The sequence below is a fragment of the Palaemon carinicauda genome, chromosome 11 (assembly GCF_036898095.1).
Source record: "Palaemon carinicauda isolate YSFRI2023 chromosome 11, ASM3689809v2, whole genome shotgun sequence".
NCBI lineage: Eukaryota > Metazoa > Arthropoda > Malacostraca > Decapoda > Palaemonidae > Palaemon > Palaemon carinicauda.
In genome coordinates this window covers 3330951-3348969 of record NC_090735.1, presented here as the reverse complement: position 1 = coordinate 3348969, position 18019 = coordinate 3330951, and the positions used below count along the sequence as shown (strand labels likewise).

At 43.1% G+C, this 18019-nt stretch overlaps 1 protein-coding gene across 1 annotated transcript in view; it reads left to right on the top strand.

Annotated features, from left to right (window-relative positions):
• Positions 1–203: 203 nt before the first annotated feature.
• Srp72 (signal recognition particle 72) overlaps positions 204–18019 on the top strand; it is a 41118-nt gene continuing 23302 nt past the window's right edge. Inside the window, exons 1-3 of the mRNA XM_068382901.1 lie at positions 204–351; positions 11415–11529; positions 17169–17306. Of these exons, the coding sequence (XP_068239002.1) occupies positions 243–351; positions 11415–11529; positions 17169–17306 (362 nt within the window). The 5' untranslated portion in view covers positions 204–242. The remainder of the gene's footprint in view (positions 352–11414; positions 11530–17168; positions 17307–18019) is intronic.

The following is an 18019-nucleotide window of genomic DNA, read 5'->3' as shown; positions in this document are numbered from 1 at the left end:
TACGATACATACCTAAGGTATAAACAATGTAGGTGTGTGTGGGTTTAATTAAACAATTATACTAAAATCTTTTGAAATAAGTCAATCATGTAACACCCTAATAATTATATTGAAACTGTGTACGATAATTTTGGTTGTAAAACGACAACTTTAAGGCTCATGTACGATAATTCAGTCGAAATAATCTGGCAACCCTGGCTAAATTCCACCTTCTCCAATGCAAAACAACAGCGAATGTCATCATGTCAGGCGAAGGGACGAAAGAATCTCGGTTAACGGGATATTATACAGAATTAAACAAATTCATCGAAAATTCCAATAACCAGAAGATCATCAAGACAGCTAATAAAAGTAAGAATATGGAATACATCTTATATTTAATTATGACTAAATTATGGCTTTTGACGAGCTTGGTGTACCCAGGCTCATTGCTGTACTCAAAATAGATTATATATAAACTACGATAATATCCAGAACTAATCTGAATCATTTAATAAAATGTACTTTTGTGAATTTTGATGTTATTCTTTATGAAAGTGATACTATTATAAATGTAGGAAACTAAGGTAATCATTGTGTGGTTATGTGGACCTTAACCTCCAGATGTATCATATTAACCTGGTTTGGTGGCTCGTAAAGCTTTTATTATTATTATTATTATGATTATTATTATTATTGGGGTGTATATATGATTACGACTTAGAATAAGGCAGTGGAAGGGGGTCGCAGGAGGGGGGCTTTAGCCCCCCCCCCCCCCCCCCCCGTTAGCTAAGTAGGTTAAGGACAATGCTAGTAGGTTAGGTTAGGGGGAAAAATTTAGGTTATTTGGTGTCCTTTTTTAATCCAAACCTGAGGAACTGGCCGCTGATATACAAAGGCTCGTTATTATTATTATCATTATCATTAGCTAAACTACAACCCTCGGAAAATCATGATGCTATAAGCCCTAGGGATCTAATAGGGAAAATAGCCCAGTTGAATCCACAGAAGGGCATTGTCGTTTGCTTCTTCGAGGTCTTGGTCCGAGTCATGGCCTTCAGGGTTGGTAATCCCCATTTGTGGTGCTCATTTCCAGTTTTGGAGCCTTTGCATATCAACGGCCAGTTCCTCCTGCGTGCATAAAAAATGTACACCAAGTAACCCAAACTTCTCCCCTTAACCTAACCTACAAGCCATGTTCTTACCTACTTATCAGAGGGCTAACGGTCCCCCTGCGACCCCCCTTACACTGCAGTATTTTTAGTAGGCGCATCATACATACAGGTGGCCGCTATGATACGTACACCCCCAGCCTTTCCCACTTTTACCATTGCTCTGTTTAGGGTTACCCAGCCCTTTGTTTTGGCTAGGCAGCGCCTCATTTGATGGCCATACGTAGCTTTCCCACCATTTCTCTGGCCTGTAATCAACTGCGCAATTGGTTCCAATCCATCTGCTATTGCGAAGCGTTTGCATTTTAGTCTTCGCCTTACTGCCTGATGATTGTGGAGTGGATATTGGCTGGTGGGTTATCGGCTACTTTGTTCAGTATGCAGCAAAGGTGTTGGTACATTTTTTTTTTTTGTATTTTATAAGCGTTGTTCTTAAGTTGCCACTTAGTATTAAAACTTATATTTCACTTTCTAAACATGTGTATGTATTAGGCAATGTTGGTCACTTGTTACATAGAATTTTATCACTGTAAAATATTAGATTGTTAGAAAAATATTTCATGCATAAATAATATTTTGGAACAAAAATTAAATACGTTACTGTAGCACGAATCCCTTTTTCACCATGACTCCATGAAAATAGTCGGAACTGTCTGCCTGGATAGAAAGAGACTGGAAAATTGGGCATTCAGATAGACAAAATTTTAAGCAGAGCCCTATAGTCTAATGATAATAATTTATACATTTGGGATGCGAATTCAAAGTTATTAGTTATTTTTGCTTAATTTGTTTTGTGTATATAGCAAATTTTAATTAGGATCGTGATTTTGAAACTTGCAATAAAGTATCTTTTAAGTCATAGCTTAGGTTATAGTCAATATTGCCTATACAGTATAGGTCAAGTCTCTCGAGGGGTTTCTTCAGCTTGAGGAAGGAATAATAGATAAGTAAGTAAGCAAGGTGCTAGGTTATATTCAATATTAAAATCGTAATTAATTCTACCTTTCTATTATTTTACTTTATGGACGGAAAAGTATAATCAGGTCAGACATATTCATCCATAGTTATTATGTTTAGATTCTACAGAAAGACAATAACAATGTACAGTATCTTGAATAATAATAATAATGATGGTATGGCTCTGCAGTCTAGGCCTATACTATTGGCTTTATAACATATACTAGGGCCTAGGCTATATGCTGATTAGCAACAATTTATACTTGCAACAAATCTTGTAACATAAAGTACTGTAGTGTCTATCATTAATCTTGCAACTTATAAAGTAGTGTCTACTATCAGGCCAAAAGTAGGATTTGCAAATTTTCAATATTAAACTTACCCGATAATCATGTAGCTGTCAACTCCGTTGCCCGACAGAATTCTATGGAGGGATACGCCAGCTATCACAATACTAGAAGGGGGTGTATTTACCAGCGCCACCTGTGGCCAGGTACTCAAGTACTTCTTGTTGACACCTCCTCAATTATTCCTCTGTCGTGCTTCCGGCAAGACGTTCTGGGATACGCTTATGTTCTTGGAGTATTTTCACGACTTTGGTGAAGTATTTCTCTTTGATTTCGGCTGTCGCTTTACTGGAAACTTCTATATTAGCTTAGTTAGCTTTTGGAATTAATTTGATTAATTTTGGTGACGAGAGAGTATGAACTCTCGTTCACCTTTCAATGGCCGACCCTTCCCTTAGACGGAAGTGTTGGTGTCTAAGAGAGTATAGACTCTCTTTCTTAATTTTGCTTAACAAAAGTTATAGATTTATTTTATATCTCTCCGCCTCTTATAGGCCTCTTCGATTAACTTCCTTTTATTATAAACTCATTAAAATTAATTTTTATATTTGTTTATATTCGACCTTCCTAATAGTAGGCGGTCTTTTACCGAAGTTAATTAACTTTGAGCCCGTCATTTCGGTTTTACCTGTTAACATATTATGCTATTTTAATGTTTTTGAAAGAATTTCTTTGATAGTCTCGTACTGTTTTCAAAGTTGAACTAACGTTTTGTTTTGTCTCTGCAGTTTTTGACGTTCAGAACGTTCAACTTGCACTCTATCGTTACGATAGAGAAAGAATGTTCACGGTTTCACGTTGCAGTAAGAGTAACCGTGTCTAGCGTTTTGTTCATTCTTTCTTAACTTAATGGTTTTGATCCTAATAAAGGAACTTTTCAGTTTTTTTTCCTTTAACAATAATATGTTTTAACGATATATATGATTGGGCTCTTCTCTCAGGTTCTAAGTCAAGAGAGAGAGAGAGAGAGAGACATAGAGACGGAGGGAGAAAGAGGATAAACGTTTCATTCAAGCCTGCCAGGCGTACGAGTAACGTCGTTATCGTTTTTTGCTCTTCTCCCTAGTCTCTTTAGGGGAAGAAACTAAACGTTTCTAGAGTGATCTAGTGTTTAGTCTCTTTCCAACCACTGAATTATCTTTCATTAGATTTTTCTGTTACATTGTAATTCTGTTTTCGCAATTACTAACTTTGAGAAAGGATAGAATTGCGTATTTCAGGTACAAACCACTTAAAGTTTCGAGTTCAGTGAAATAAGTGCAAACAGAAATCAAGGTGATAAGTGATTAGTGCGTGAGGGTACTTTTGTGCGCGCCAGTCGTCCTCCCAGTCCGGGACCTCTTGCAAGCTCCCAAGCCCAGGGGAGAAGCAATGTCGAAGGGCATAAGGGTTCAGCAGGCCTTGATCGGCGCACAGAAGTATTCTCGGTGGTTGTGGGCGTGTCTTACCGAGACCGTCACTCCCACCCGCAGACGATTGAGCCCTTATTTTGCTCGTCTGCAGAAGAGATTAGGGGAGAAAATAAAGGCAGAGTAACGCTGGTCTCAGGTCTCAAGACTTCTTAAACGTTAAGTCCAGACCTATGCCAGACGTACGAAGTTAAAGTTCACAACCCGAATGCATCCATACAGTCACAACTTTCGGTCTTGATGCGTGAGTGTCGGGCTGAGAGTGTTGCACCTCCTCCTCCGCCTACACTCCCTCCACCTGTTCTCGCTCCGCCTGTGCTCGCCCAGCCTGCACCTGCTCCGCCTGTGCTCGCCCAGCCTGCACCTGCTCCGCCTGTGCTCGCCCAGCCTGCACCTGCTCCGCCTGTGCTCGCCCAGCCTGCACCTGCTCCGCCTGGTCGCAGCACCATCTGCCAGGCGTACGATGTTGTGAACTCTACTACAGTCCATGCAAGCACAGCTTTCGGACTTGATGAGTGAGTGTCGGGCTGAGAGTGTTGCTCCTCCGCCTCCGCCTACACTCCCTCCTCCTACACTCGCTCCGCCTGATCACAGTACCATCTGCCAGGCGTACGATGTTGTGGACTCTACTACAGTCCATGCAAGCACAGCTTTCGGACTTGATGAGTGAGTGTCGGGCTGAGAGTGTTGCTCCTCCGCCTCCGCCTACACTCCCTCCTCCTACACTCGCTCCGCCTGATCACAGTACCATCTGCCAGGCGTATGATGTTGTGGACTCTACTACAGTCCATGCAAGCACAGCTTTCGGACTTGATGCGTGAGTGTCGGGCTGAGAGTGTTGCTCCTCCGCCTCCGCCTACACTCCCTCCACCTACACTCGCTCCGCCTGATCGCAGTACCACCTGCCAGCAGTTCCACCTGCCAGGCGTACGATGTTGAGACACGTGCTGAGTTTGCTGTTCCCTGTGGTGTTCAGCCTCCGCCTTTCTTAAGGCAACCTTTACATTGGGATCAGGAGGATTATACCTCTCTTCCTCCGCCTCCACTTGCTGCTCCACCAGTGATGCAACACTCGGTTGAGGTACAACAACCTCTCCCGTCCATGAGTCAGTTTCCTCAGCTCTTGCTGCAGCGAGCTCAACCCTCCATAAGGCAAGCACCACAACACCTTAGCCTTGCGCCTCAGGAGCCTCAGCTTGCGAGACATTTACCTTGTTCTGCGCAGCCTCTTCCTCATCGCGCTCCGCTCACACCACAGGAACTGGAACTTGCTACTCCGCTTCCGCCAACCGCTCAGCAAGCGCAACCCTTGGGTTCAACCACTCATGCTAGGAGTCAGCCTCCTCCACCCATGCGCCTTCCTTCTGCTTGTCTTTTATTCAGCCTTTGCAGACTGAGCCTCAGGTGTTCCCTCATCGGAGTCTTGAAGAGGAAACCACACTATTGTTGTTTCAGCTCGTTCTGACTCTGCTGTTCAGCATACCATGGTTTAAACCCCATGCAAGCATGCATAAAGCACTCTAGCACTGGTCATGGAATTTCTGAGAAATGTTAAACGCCATGCACACGCTCTGCTTTCCTTTCAGCAGGCTCTGCTTACAGCAGGCTCTGCTTACTACATGCTCAGCATTCAGCATGCTCTGCATTCAGCATGCTCTGCATACAACATGCTCTGCATACAGCATGCTCTGCATTCAGCATGCTCTGCATACAACATGCTCTACATACAGCATGCTCTGCATACAGCATACTCTGCATACATCATGCTCTGCATACCTTACTGCATGCTTCTCAACACATCTTGGGTTGTTGCCAACTCACTAGACTGTCAAGCAGTTTCATAACGTTGCCTTCTAGTCTGCTGCTTTGCACCAGTGAACTCTCACTCAGAGAACTTAGCTTTTCTAGGATAAGGTCCCTGTAGATGAGAAAGTTCTTTTCTCCCTCCTTCTGATATTCCCTTGAGGACTCTGTCATTTGGAGGGAGCCTTTAGCTGCATAACCTCTTATGGACTTTTATTTAAGCATAACATGCTTACAGGGAAGGTAATGGTTACACTTCAGCCGCTAATCCCGTCTGTTACCACACCTGCTCCCATAGACCTTGAGCTGTGTTGCATGACATGCAGTCCAAGCTTAGTCCTTGTTAGATGATTTTTTGTTTACGGAGTCAATGTGTCACGGGGAAGACGTTCAACAACCAACAGAAGGGACTTGTTGTGACGCAGTGCGGCAACCTCAGCAACCCGTTAAGGAGTTGTCTGTACGACCCAGACAGTCTAGACAGATTCGGGTTGTCACTGTACTTCCTCGCTTGCCCATGATTGACAGTTTACAGACTGTGCAGCAGTATCATGATCTTGTGTCCGGCTCCGTCAGACGACTGGCTTTTAAGAGCTCCCTCAAGTCGTCGCTGTCTGGAGATTTTCAAATGGACTATGGATCTGACCAAGGAACTGGGCCTCCTGGTCAATTTTGAGGAGTCTCAGCTCGTTCCATCCCAGACCATTGTCTCCTTGGGTATGGATCTTCAGAGTCGAGCTTTTCGGACTTGTCCGTCGGCCCCAAGGATCTTCCAAGCCCTAGAATGCATCCAGAGCATGCTGAGAAGGAACCGATGCTTAGTCAGGCAGTGGATGAGTCTAACAGGGACACTTTCATCGCTGGCCCTGTTCATCGAGTTAGGGAGACTCCACCTCCGCCCCCTTCAGTATCATCTAGCTGCTCACTGGATAAAGGACATGACGCTAGAGACGGGCTCAGTTCCTGTTTCCGAAGAGATGAGGTCTACTCTAACGTGGTGGAAGAACAGCATTCTTCTCAAGGAAGGTCTACCTTTGGCTGTTCAGACCTCCGACCACCGTCTCTTCTCGGACGCATCGGACACGGGCTGGGGTGCGACACTGGACGGACAGGAATGCTCGGGAACATGGAATCAGGAGCAAAGGACACTTCACATCTATTGCAAGGAGTTGTTGGCAGTTCATTTGGCCTTGATAAACTTCAAGTCCCTCCAGCTTAACAAGGTGGTGGAGGTGAACTCCGACTACACCACAGCCTTGGCTTACATCTCCAAGCAGGGAGGGACTCATTCGAGGAAGTTGTTCGAGATCGCAAGGGACCTCCTCATTTGGTCAAAAGATCGAAAGCTCACGCTGGTAACGAGGCTCATTCAGGGCGATATGAATGTCATGGCAGATCGCCTCAGCCGGAAGGGTCAGGTCTTCCCCACAGAGTGGACCCTTCACAAGAATGTTTGCAGCAGACTTTGGGCCCTGTGGGGTCAGCCAACCATAGATCTATTCGCTACCTCGATGACCAAGAGGCTCCTCTTGTATTGTTCTCCGATTCCAGACCCAGCAGCAGTTCGCGTGGATGCCTTTCTGCTGGATTGGTCCCATCTCAACCTGTATGCATTCCCGCCGTTCAAGATTGTCAACAGGGTACTTCAGAAGTTCGCCTCTCACAAAGGGACACGGCTGACGTTGGTTGCTCCCCTCTGGCCCGCGAGAGAATGGTTCTTAGAGGTACTGCAATGGCTGGTCGACGTTCCCAGGACTCTTCCTCCTAGAGTGGACCTTCTGCGTCAACCTCACGTAAAGAAGGTACACCCAACCTCCACGCTCTTCGTCTGACTGCCTTCAGACTATCGAAAGACTCTCAAGAGCTAGAGGCTTTTCGAAGGAGGCAGCCAGAGCGATTGCCAGAGCAAGGACGACATCCACTCTCAGAGTCTATCAGTCTTAATGGGAAGTCTTCCGAAGCTGGTGCAAGGCCAATGCAGTTTTCCTCAACCAGTACCAATGTAACCCAGATTGCTGACTTCCTGTTACATCTAAGGAACGTAAGATCCCTATCAGCTCCTACGATCAAGGGTTACAGAAGTTTGTTGGCAGCGGTTTTCCGCCACAGAGGCTTGGATCTTTCCTCCAACAAAGATCTACAGGACCTCCTTAGGTCTTTTGAGACCTCAAAGGAACGTCGGTTGTCCACTCCAGGCTGGAATCTAGACGTGGTCCTAAGGTTCCTAATGTCATCAGGATTTGAACCGCTCCAATCAGCCTCTTTTAAGGACCTCACATTAAAAACTCTTTTCCTCGTGTGCTTAGCAACAGGTAAAAGAGTAAGTGAGATCCACGCCTTCAGCAGGAACATAGGTTTCACATCTGAAACGGCTACATGTTCCTTGCAGCTCGGTTTTTTGGCTAAAAACGAGCTTCCTTCCCGTCCTTGGCCTAAGTCGTTCGAGATCCCAAGCCTGTCCAACATGGTGGGGAACGAACTGGAGAGAGTACTTTGCCCAGTTAGAGCTCTTAAGTACTATCTAAGAAGGTCAAAACCATTACGAGGACAATCAGAAGCCTTATGGTGTGCTATCAAGAAGCCTTCTCTACCAATGTCTAAGAACTCAGTTTCTTACTACATCAGGCTTCTGATTAGAGAAGCAAATTCTCATCTGAAGGAAGAAGACCTTGCTTTGCTGAAGGTAAGGACACATGAAGTGAGAGCTGTGGCTACTTCAGTGGCCTTCAAACAGAACCGTTCTCTGCAGAGTGTTATGGATGCAACCTATTGGAGAAACAAGTCAGTGTTCGCATCATTCTATCTCAAAGATGTCCAGTCTCTTTACGAGTACTGCTACACCCTGGGTCCATTCGTAGCAACGAATGCAGTAGTAGGCGAGGGCTCAGCCACTACATTCCCATAATCCCATAACTTTTTAACCTTTCTCTTGAATACTTTTTATGGGTTGTACGGTCGGCTAAGAAGCCTTCCACATCCTTGTTGATTTGGCGGGTGGTCAATTCTTTCTTGAGAAGCGCCAAGGTTAAAGGTTGTGATGAGGTCCTTTAGTATGGGTTGCAGCCCTGTATACTTTAGCACCTTTGAGTTGATTCAGCCTCCCAAGAGGAACGCTGCGCTCAGTAAGGAAGACGATCTTATTAAAGGCAGAGTAACGGTTCAAGTCGACTTCCTTACCAGGTACTTATTATTTCATTGTTATTGTGGATAACTGATTATATGAAATATGGGATACTTAGCTATCCTTTAATCTTGTACACTGGTTTTCACCCACCCCCCTGGGTGTGAATCAGCTACATGATTATCGGGTAAGTTTAATATTGAAAAATGTTATTTTTATTAATAAAATAAATTTTTGAATATACTTACCCGATAATCATGATTTAATCGACCCTCCCTTCCTCCCCATAGAGAACCAGTGGACCGAGGAATAATTGAGGAGGTGTCAACAAGAAGTACTTGAGTACCTGGCCACAGGTGGCGCTGGTAAATACACCCCCTTCTAGTATTGTGATAGCTGGCGTATCCCTCCATAGAATTCTGTCGGGCAACGGAGTTGACAGCTACATGATTATCGGGTAAGTATATTCAAAAATTTATTTTATTAATAAAAATAACATATTTCTCCACAGTCTGGGTGTAGTAGCGCAAAGTTCAAGTTGCCTTAGTGGGAGGTATAACTTCTATAGATTTGCGCTATGGAACTCCACAAGGTTCACGGACTAACCTTGAACTACCTCGGTCAAAGTCAGCAAGGGCAGCTCTAACCAAGGTAAATATTCAGATCGCTGGACCAAGGAATTCTCTGGTCTAGCCAATCTGGCAAGATTCTTCCCCCGAGCCCTTTCTAGGCAAAGGAGATTCTGCGTCCTGGAAAATTATCCACCTACCCCTTGCTAATTAATGTTGTGATAGAGGAGCTGATAAAGGGGCCATCGGAGGAGAGAGTAAAATTCGAGGAAACTTCCTTTTCAGCTCTTGAATCCACAGTGATGGAGTCGGCATTGATGGCTGCCCTTCAGGCTACATCATTGGTAGACCATTGGTCAATGGTTAGGGCCAGTAGCCCACTTCGCTATATCTCATCTTCCTTCAGAGGATCTGCTCTCATTCTCTCCTGAGCAAGCAAAGACAGTCACTTTCCTAGCAAGCCAGTTGGCCAACCAGTGGGCTAACTGGGTTCTCAAGCAGAGAGATGCAGTGGTAGGGTACTTCTCTAACCGATTGCGACATCGTAAAGTAGCCTTAGCCTTTAAGAATTCATTGGCGCTGGATGCGACATCTGTGTTAACACAGCAAAATGTCAAAGCAATGGTAAAAAAATGGAGGAAAATGAGTCATGGATAAGGGCAATGGTCAGGCAATGGAGAAAAGTGAGTCATGACCTCCTTATCCACTAGGCAGTAACCTATATTGGCAAAGGTCCCTCTAAGCAATCGACATGTGGCTCTTCTTCGTCTTCTGCCCTGCAACCGGCAGCGAAGAAACAATAGACCGCCAAAATCTAGACTGGCTTCCTCCTGCCGTACCTCTCCCACTGGGAGGATAGCCACACCTGACAATCATTACACGGTTACAATTGGGTACAGGCACGTCCTTGTCATCAAGGACACAAACAATGAGGATCTACCTCTGGAGTACAGTACTCATAAAAGTTTCGCAGGTCTTTGGCGACACTTCCGGATATTTCCGCATAACGGGCGGCATCCTAAAAAAATAGTCACTGGAAGCAAACACACTGGAAAGAGAAAAAGAAATTATTAGTAAATTCTGCCAAAAAATTTCCAGTTGTGAGAAGGTACCGGGTATGCACTCACTGACAGCTGCAATGTAAGTAATGCCGTGTTCCAACTTCGCTGTTATCTATTCTCTTAAGTAAAGGACAAGGGTTTGTATTCTTGTCTTGTAGGAACAAAAGTTTTTTAACATATTGCAAAACATCTTTTCACCAAAATTTTTTATAAGATTGTTGAAAATGATAGGGTATCCCTTTATCAGAATTTTGTACCCCCCCACTCAAAGATGGTTATTAACGTCATTTATAATAAAAAATATTGCTTATACACCTCCTGCAGTTCTTGATGCGAGGTCAAATTAGAAATATCGCTCGTTCGAAATTTGGTTCATAGACTAACCCCGCAAATCTAGGACCAAGGTCAAAAGCGAGTGTCTACCTATTGACAGGTAGGTGGGGCTTCCCCTCCACCTGTTGGTAGTTGTAACTACCTTGTTAGATTATTTAACAGCCGGTCCAGCTTCGCTGAAGTTATACATCTATTAAAGGACTCTGGTTTGTATAATTAAGGAAAATGCAAATTACTTTAAAAAATTTCTAATATTTTCATCTATGTATATAATACAGTATTGTCAAGGATGATAGCCTTTAGATGCATCCAAGAAAAGAAATGACATCATAGTAATCCTTAAAACTCTGGATTATGTGCAGAATGCAAAATTTTCAATAAAGTTTGAACTAGTCTCATGAGAAAATTTTGAAAAACTGTAGTACAGCAGTCTATATCAATTGCTTTATAAAAATAATGCAGTATTCTTGTATATTAGAGATTTTACAATTCCAACACAGAAAGCTCTACACCACTGTATTAAGTTTTGATACTGTAAAATTTTCGTCTAATTCAGTATATGTTATTGTCTACTTCTCTTGATTATTTACATTTAATTATACACTTGTGCGTACTAGTTAGGATATTGTGTCAAGCTACTGTACTTGCTTCCTTTCTTTACAGTTATTGCTGAGAGACCTGATGAACTAAAGGCATGGCAGTGCAAGGTTGTTGCTCACATCCAGCAAGATCAGTTTCAGGATGCTCTGTCCACTATAAAGAAATCTAAATTCTTAGCGTAAGTTAAATAATACGGATAGCTCCGACACAAATACAAGCTATTTGCTCTTCTCTATTGGTATGTGTTTCCAGCGCAGCTAGAATTAGTCATAAACTTATATGTGAGGTTTTAACGACCCTCCGCTAGGTTACGGCCGTTAGACAATCCACCCCACTCACACACTCACAGAATGAATTACTGTATGTCTCTTTAGTTTTTGGCTCGGTAGAATGAAGATGTGCTGTCTCGCTCTCCCGTTAACCTTAAAAAAATTTTACCTGTCATTAAACTAAGTGTCTCTTTCTTTCTGACAGGTGTATCTGGTTTTTAAGGATCGTGACGATGCTGGTTTATCCTGGCATTAAGGATGGGTGTTACGTTTGTCAGTTTAGGAGACGGATCCTCACCGCCTTTGCCCTGTACGCAGATAACACTCCTGCATGCTGGCTTCTCCATGCAATAAGTGTCACGAGTGGCTATCCTCCCAGTAGGCATTGGTGGGTAGCATATACCAACCTCCTCAAGGGAGTAGATCTCTCTCCTTCCCCGAATTTGATGCTCTTCACAGATGCGTCAAAAGAAGGAGGGGAACCTCACCTCACTTGTCCTCCTGACTATGGTTCGATTCCAATCGTCAGTGCCTCTCTGGCTCTCTAGCACTTTCTACAGTTCCTTTCAGATGACTCTGTAGTGTTGATGAGGAACAACACGACAGTAGTGTCATAGCTAGATAAACAAGGAGGTACCTTTTCAAGGCTGCTCTGCCAACTAGCCGGAGAAATGCTGCACAGCAGTGAATGGAGACAATTCGATCTCCCCCACCCCCAGTTCATTCCAGGATAAAAGAACATTCTTGCAGACAAATTGAGCAGGAAGACTCAGATAGTTGGCTCTGAATGGTCTTTACATCTTCGGATAGCCAACATATCCTGACTTTGTGGGGACCACCAATAATAGACCTGTTCGCAACGTCTCTTAACCACAAACTTCTGGTGTACTGCTTGCAACATTCGTGGGACATCCTGGACGTCTACGGATTCCCCCCCCCCATCTTTCTGTCTGTTGAGGAGACTCCTCAACAAGGTGAGGGCATTGTTCACAGAGGCACCAAGGGAGTGGCCTCCCCTCCACAACCGGGGAGAACAGGGAGAGAGAAGGACGAAACAATATGACAAAGGGAGCCATAGACATGAGACAGGGGCCGGGAGGCTGTAGCCAAGTTCCTTCCTCTTGCACATTCCCTCCGCCAAATCAACGCTAATTCAAGTAAATTAACGAAATCAATGAATTTGGGAAATGTGAGAAGAAGGAATAAAAAATAGGAATGGGAATACGTGGAATGAGAGATAAGAAACGGGTTTAGAATGATTAATAAGATGAAAATGACGAATGAATGCTTGAAAAGAGAAGAGGAATGATCGCATAAGTCACAGTGCTTAGTTACCACTCACAATGTTTGCTTAGGCTGTCAACTCTTCTGCTTATTAATTTGAAAGTTCACAAGGTGTCAGGGTATGTCTCTTATACTCTAACGAGCTCAGAGCTTCCATCCATATACCAAGGCACTTCCCCCAATTTTGGGGGGTAGTGACATCAACAAAGAAACAAAACAGAAAGGGGACTACTCTCTACGTTCCTCCAGCCTAACCAGGGACTCAGCCAAGTTCAGCTGGTACTGCTAGGGTGTCACAGCCCAACCTCCCACAATTCCATCACAGATGAAGCTTCATAATGCTGAATCCCCTACTGCTGCCACCTCCGCGGTCATCTAAGGCACCGGAGGAAGCAGCAGGGCCTACCGGAACTGCGTCACAATCGCTCGCCATTCATTCCTATTTCTAGCACGCTCTCTTGCCTCTCTCACATCTATCCTCCTATCACCCAGAGCTTTCTTCACACCATCCATCCACCCAAGCCTTGGCCTTCCTCTTGTACTTCTCCCATCAACTCTTGCATTCATCACCTTCTTTAGCAGACAGCCATTTTCCATTCTCTCAACATGGCCAAACCACCTCAACACACATATCCACTCTAGCCGCTAACTCATTTCTTACACCAGTTCTCACCCTCACCACTTCGTTCCTAACCCTATCTACTCGAGATACACCAGCCATACTCCTTAGACACTTCATCTCAAACACATTCAATTTCTGTCTCTCCATCACTTTCATTCCCCACAACTCCGATCCATACATCACAGTTGGTACAATCACTTTCTCATATAGAACTCTCTTTACATTCATGCCCAACCCTCTATTTTTTACTACTCCCTTAACTGCCCCCAACACTTTGCATCCTTCATTCACTCTCTGACGTACATCTGCTTCCACTCCACCATTTGCTGCAACAACAGACCCCAAGTACTTAAACTGATCCACCTCCTCAAGTAACTCTCCATTCAACATGACATTCAACCTTGCACCACTTTCCCTTCTCGTACATCTCATAACCTTACTCTTACCCACATTAACTCTCAACTTCCTTCTCTCACACACCCTTCCAAATTCTGTCACTAGTCGGTCAAGCTTCTCTTCTGTGTCTGCTACCAGTACAGTATCATCCGCAAACAACAACTGATTTACCTCCCATTCATGATCATTTTCGTCTACCAGTTTTAATCCTCGTCCAAGCACTCGAGCATTCACCTCTCTCACCACTCCATCAACATACAAGTTAAACAACCACGGCGACATCACACATCCCTGTCTCAGCCCCACTCTCACTGGAAACCAATCGCTCACTTCATTTCCTATTCTAACACATGCTTTACTACCTTTGTAGAAACTTTTCACTGCTTGCAACAACCTTCCACCAACTCCATATAACCTCATCACATTCCACATTGCTTCCCTATCAACTCTATCATATGCTTTCTCCAGATCCATAAACGCAACATACACCTCCTTACCTTTTGCTAAATATTTCTCGCATATCTGCCTAACTGTAAAAATCTGATTCATACAACCCCTACCTCTTCTAAAACCACCCTGTACTTCCAAGATTGCATTCTCTGTTTTATCCTTAATCCTATTAATCATTACTCTACCATACACTTTTCCAACTACACTCAACAAACTAATACCTCTTGAATTACAACACTCATGCACATCTCCCTTACCCTTATATAGTGGTACAATACACGCACAAACCCAATCTACTGGTACCATTGACAACACAAAACACATATTAAACAATCTCACCAACCATTCAAGTACAGTCACACCCCCTTCCTTTAACATCTCAGCTTTCACACCATCCATACCAGATGCTTTTCCTACTCTCGTTTCATCTAGTGCTCTCCTCACTTCCTCTATTGTAATCTCTCTCTCATTCTCATCTCCCATCACTGGCACCTCAACACCTGGAACAGCAATTATATCTGCCTCCCTATTATCCTCAACATTCAGCAAACTTTCAAAATATTCCGCCCACCTTTTCCTTGCCTCCTCTCCTTTTAACAACCTTCCATTTCCATCTTTCACTGTCTCTTCAATTCTTGCGCAAGCCTTCCTTACTCTCTTCACTTCTTTCCAAAACTTCTTCTTATTCTCTTCATATGACTGACCCAGTCCCTGACCCCACCTCAGGTCAGCTGCCCTCTTTGCCTCACGTACTTTGCGCTTTACTTCCACCTTTTTCTCTCTATATTTTTCATACTTCTCTATACTATTATTCTTCAAAAGCCCTCTTTTTCTCTTCCACTTTTACCTTCACTCCTTCATTCCACAATTCACTGCCCTTCCTCATGCTGCCTCCAACAACCTTCTTGCCACATACATCACTTGCAATCCCAACAAAATTTTCTTTTGCTAACTTCCACTCCTCCTCTAAATTACCAGTTTCTCTTACTCTCACCACGCCATATGCCATTTTCAACCTTTCCTAATATTTACTTTTTACCCCCGGTTTTAATAGCTCTTCAACCCTCACTAGCTCCCTTTTACATCCACCTACTCTATTCCCCCACTCTTTTGCTACAACTAATTTTCCTTCCACCAAAAAATGATCAGACATACCGTTAGTCATACCCCTAAACACATGCACGTCTTTCAATCTTCCAAACATTCTTTTAGTTATCAACACATAATCCATTAATGCCCTTTCTACTACTCTTCCATTTGCCACTCTTACCCATGTATACTTATTTCTATCTTTCTTTTTAAAAAAGCTAGCACTTATTACCATCTCTTGTTCAACACACATATCTACCAGTCTCTCACCACTCTCATTTTCACCTGGTACGCCATACTTCCCAATGACACCTTCTACCTCTCCAGCGCCCACTCTAGCATTTAAGTCACCCATGACAACTACAGTACATAATTCCTTTTACCCAGTCCTTCTACACACCTAGTTAATTCACTCCAGAACTCATTCCGCTATTCTTCACTTTTCTCACTACTGTACCTGGCCCATACGCACTGACAAACGCCCAACATTCCCTACCCAACCTAACCCTTACCCACATTAACCTAGATGATATCTCCTTCCATTCCACTACTTTACCTGTCATCCATTCACTCAGCAATAAAGCCACACCCTCTCTCGCTCTTCCCCTTTCAATCCCAGACACTCTACCATACATTTCACCAAACATCACTTCACCCTTTCCTTTCATCTTTGTCTCACACAAGGGCAATACATCCATCCTTCTACTTCTAAACATACTTCCAATCTCACATCTTTTACTCTCTATCGTACTACATCCACGCACATTCAAACACCCCAAAACTAGAGTGCGGGGAGCAGTCATTCTCCCCCCAGCTCCATCTCTTTGATAACGTCTCACAGGATTTTTTATACAGGAGAGGGGGTTCCCAGCCCCCTCGTCCCGTCCCTTTTAGTCGCCTCTTACGACACGCAGGGATAACGTTGGCGCTATTCTAATTGTTTTTATGCCCCCGCGACCACAGGGGGCTCGGAGCTTAACCCAGGTCAAGTTCCCAGCCAGTTGGGTTAAGGACTTCCACTCATCTAAGGGTGAGTCTCCATAGTAAAAGGGTTATATACATGTAAGGACAATTGACAAATTTGAAAGTAATTTGTATTTATCCTAACTATACAAACCTGAACTCTTACTCACACTTGTCCCTCCATCACCTGTCCCCTTAGAAAGTCCTGTCAAAATCAAAAGTGACGTAATACATTGTCGAGTGTGTGAGTGGCGTAACTGGTCTATCCCCCCGCTAACTAGCGATTGTTCATTGACACCTTTCGTGAAAGTTTATAGCTAACTCCAGCTGCACTGAAAACATATTATAGTAAAGAGCTCAGGTTATTATACCCAGAAAAAATAAATTGATTCCAAATTTGTCATACTTGAGTGTGTGAGCGGGATGGACAGTCTATCTCCCGCTAAATTGCGGAGGTTCGTTGACACCGCGTAAAAGTTTATAGCTAACTCCGCTTGCACTAAAAACATAGCATAGTAGAGTTCAGGTTCGTATAAATAGGAAAAATTAATTAATTCAAAATTTATGCTTAGCTTTTTCCTTTACATTTTTAGGAATGCCAATGGTATATGTGTTTAATTTGATAATAAAAATATTTTGGAAAAGACTATATTTGGTTGGCTTTAAAGTTTGAATTGTACACTTCATAGTGTTTGTTAGATTTTTTGTTCTTGTACTGTATAGTTTTAATTATTGATATTACAGAGAATTAAGCTTTGAGAAAGCATATTGCGAATACCGTCTAAATGATGTGACTGCTGCATTTGATACCATTAGCAAAGTCTCTGAAGACACCCCACGGGCGCAGGAACTAAAGGCTCAAATCCTTTACCGCCTTGAAAGGTAAGTGAGGAAATTATAGTAGTTACCGTTGATGTATGCATTATTTCTGATAGGTTATTGAATAGTTACCTCTGATGTATGCATTACCTCTGATAGTTTATTGTTTACCAGACTAACAAACCTTCCATTATTTATATATAGATATATCTTTCAGCCAAGCTGGAAGGTAGCTAATTAGACTTTTGGTGTGAGGTGGCAACCCTACCCAGAGCTTGGGAAGGGAGTGGCTAAGGGTACCAGCCACCTGTATATATACTCATGGAGTGTTGAGCTAGTATTTTACATTTAGTTGTTATGGTTAGGGAAATTTGTCATTGTAGTACTGGTGACTTCTGTTTATTTTTGGTAATTCTTTTTTAACTTTGCCAAGGGTTCATATTGCAAAAGTCTTAATGAAACTCTTTCAGTGATACAATTCAGTATAGCCTCTTTTGGTACTGAGCACAAATTTATAACGTATGCTTTTGTACATTTTTTATAATTATAGGTAAGTTTATAGTTGAGAAATGTTAGGTTTTTCAAGATACAGGAGAATAATCTTAAATACCGTTAAATGTAGCTGCCCTGCAGCCTTTTGATATAATATTTACCAAGGGCAGTTCAGTAGATAATAAAGAATAACAAAAATTAATGTATAAATATGATACACAAGAGAAGGAGGCTACAATAATTCCTACTTTCTGATTAAAGAAGGTGAACACTATAAAGTTTCA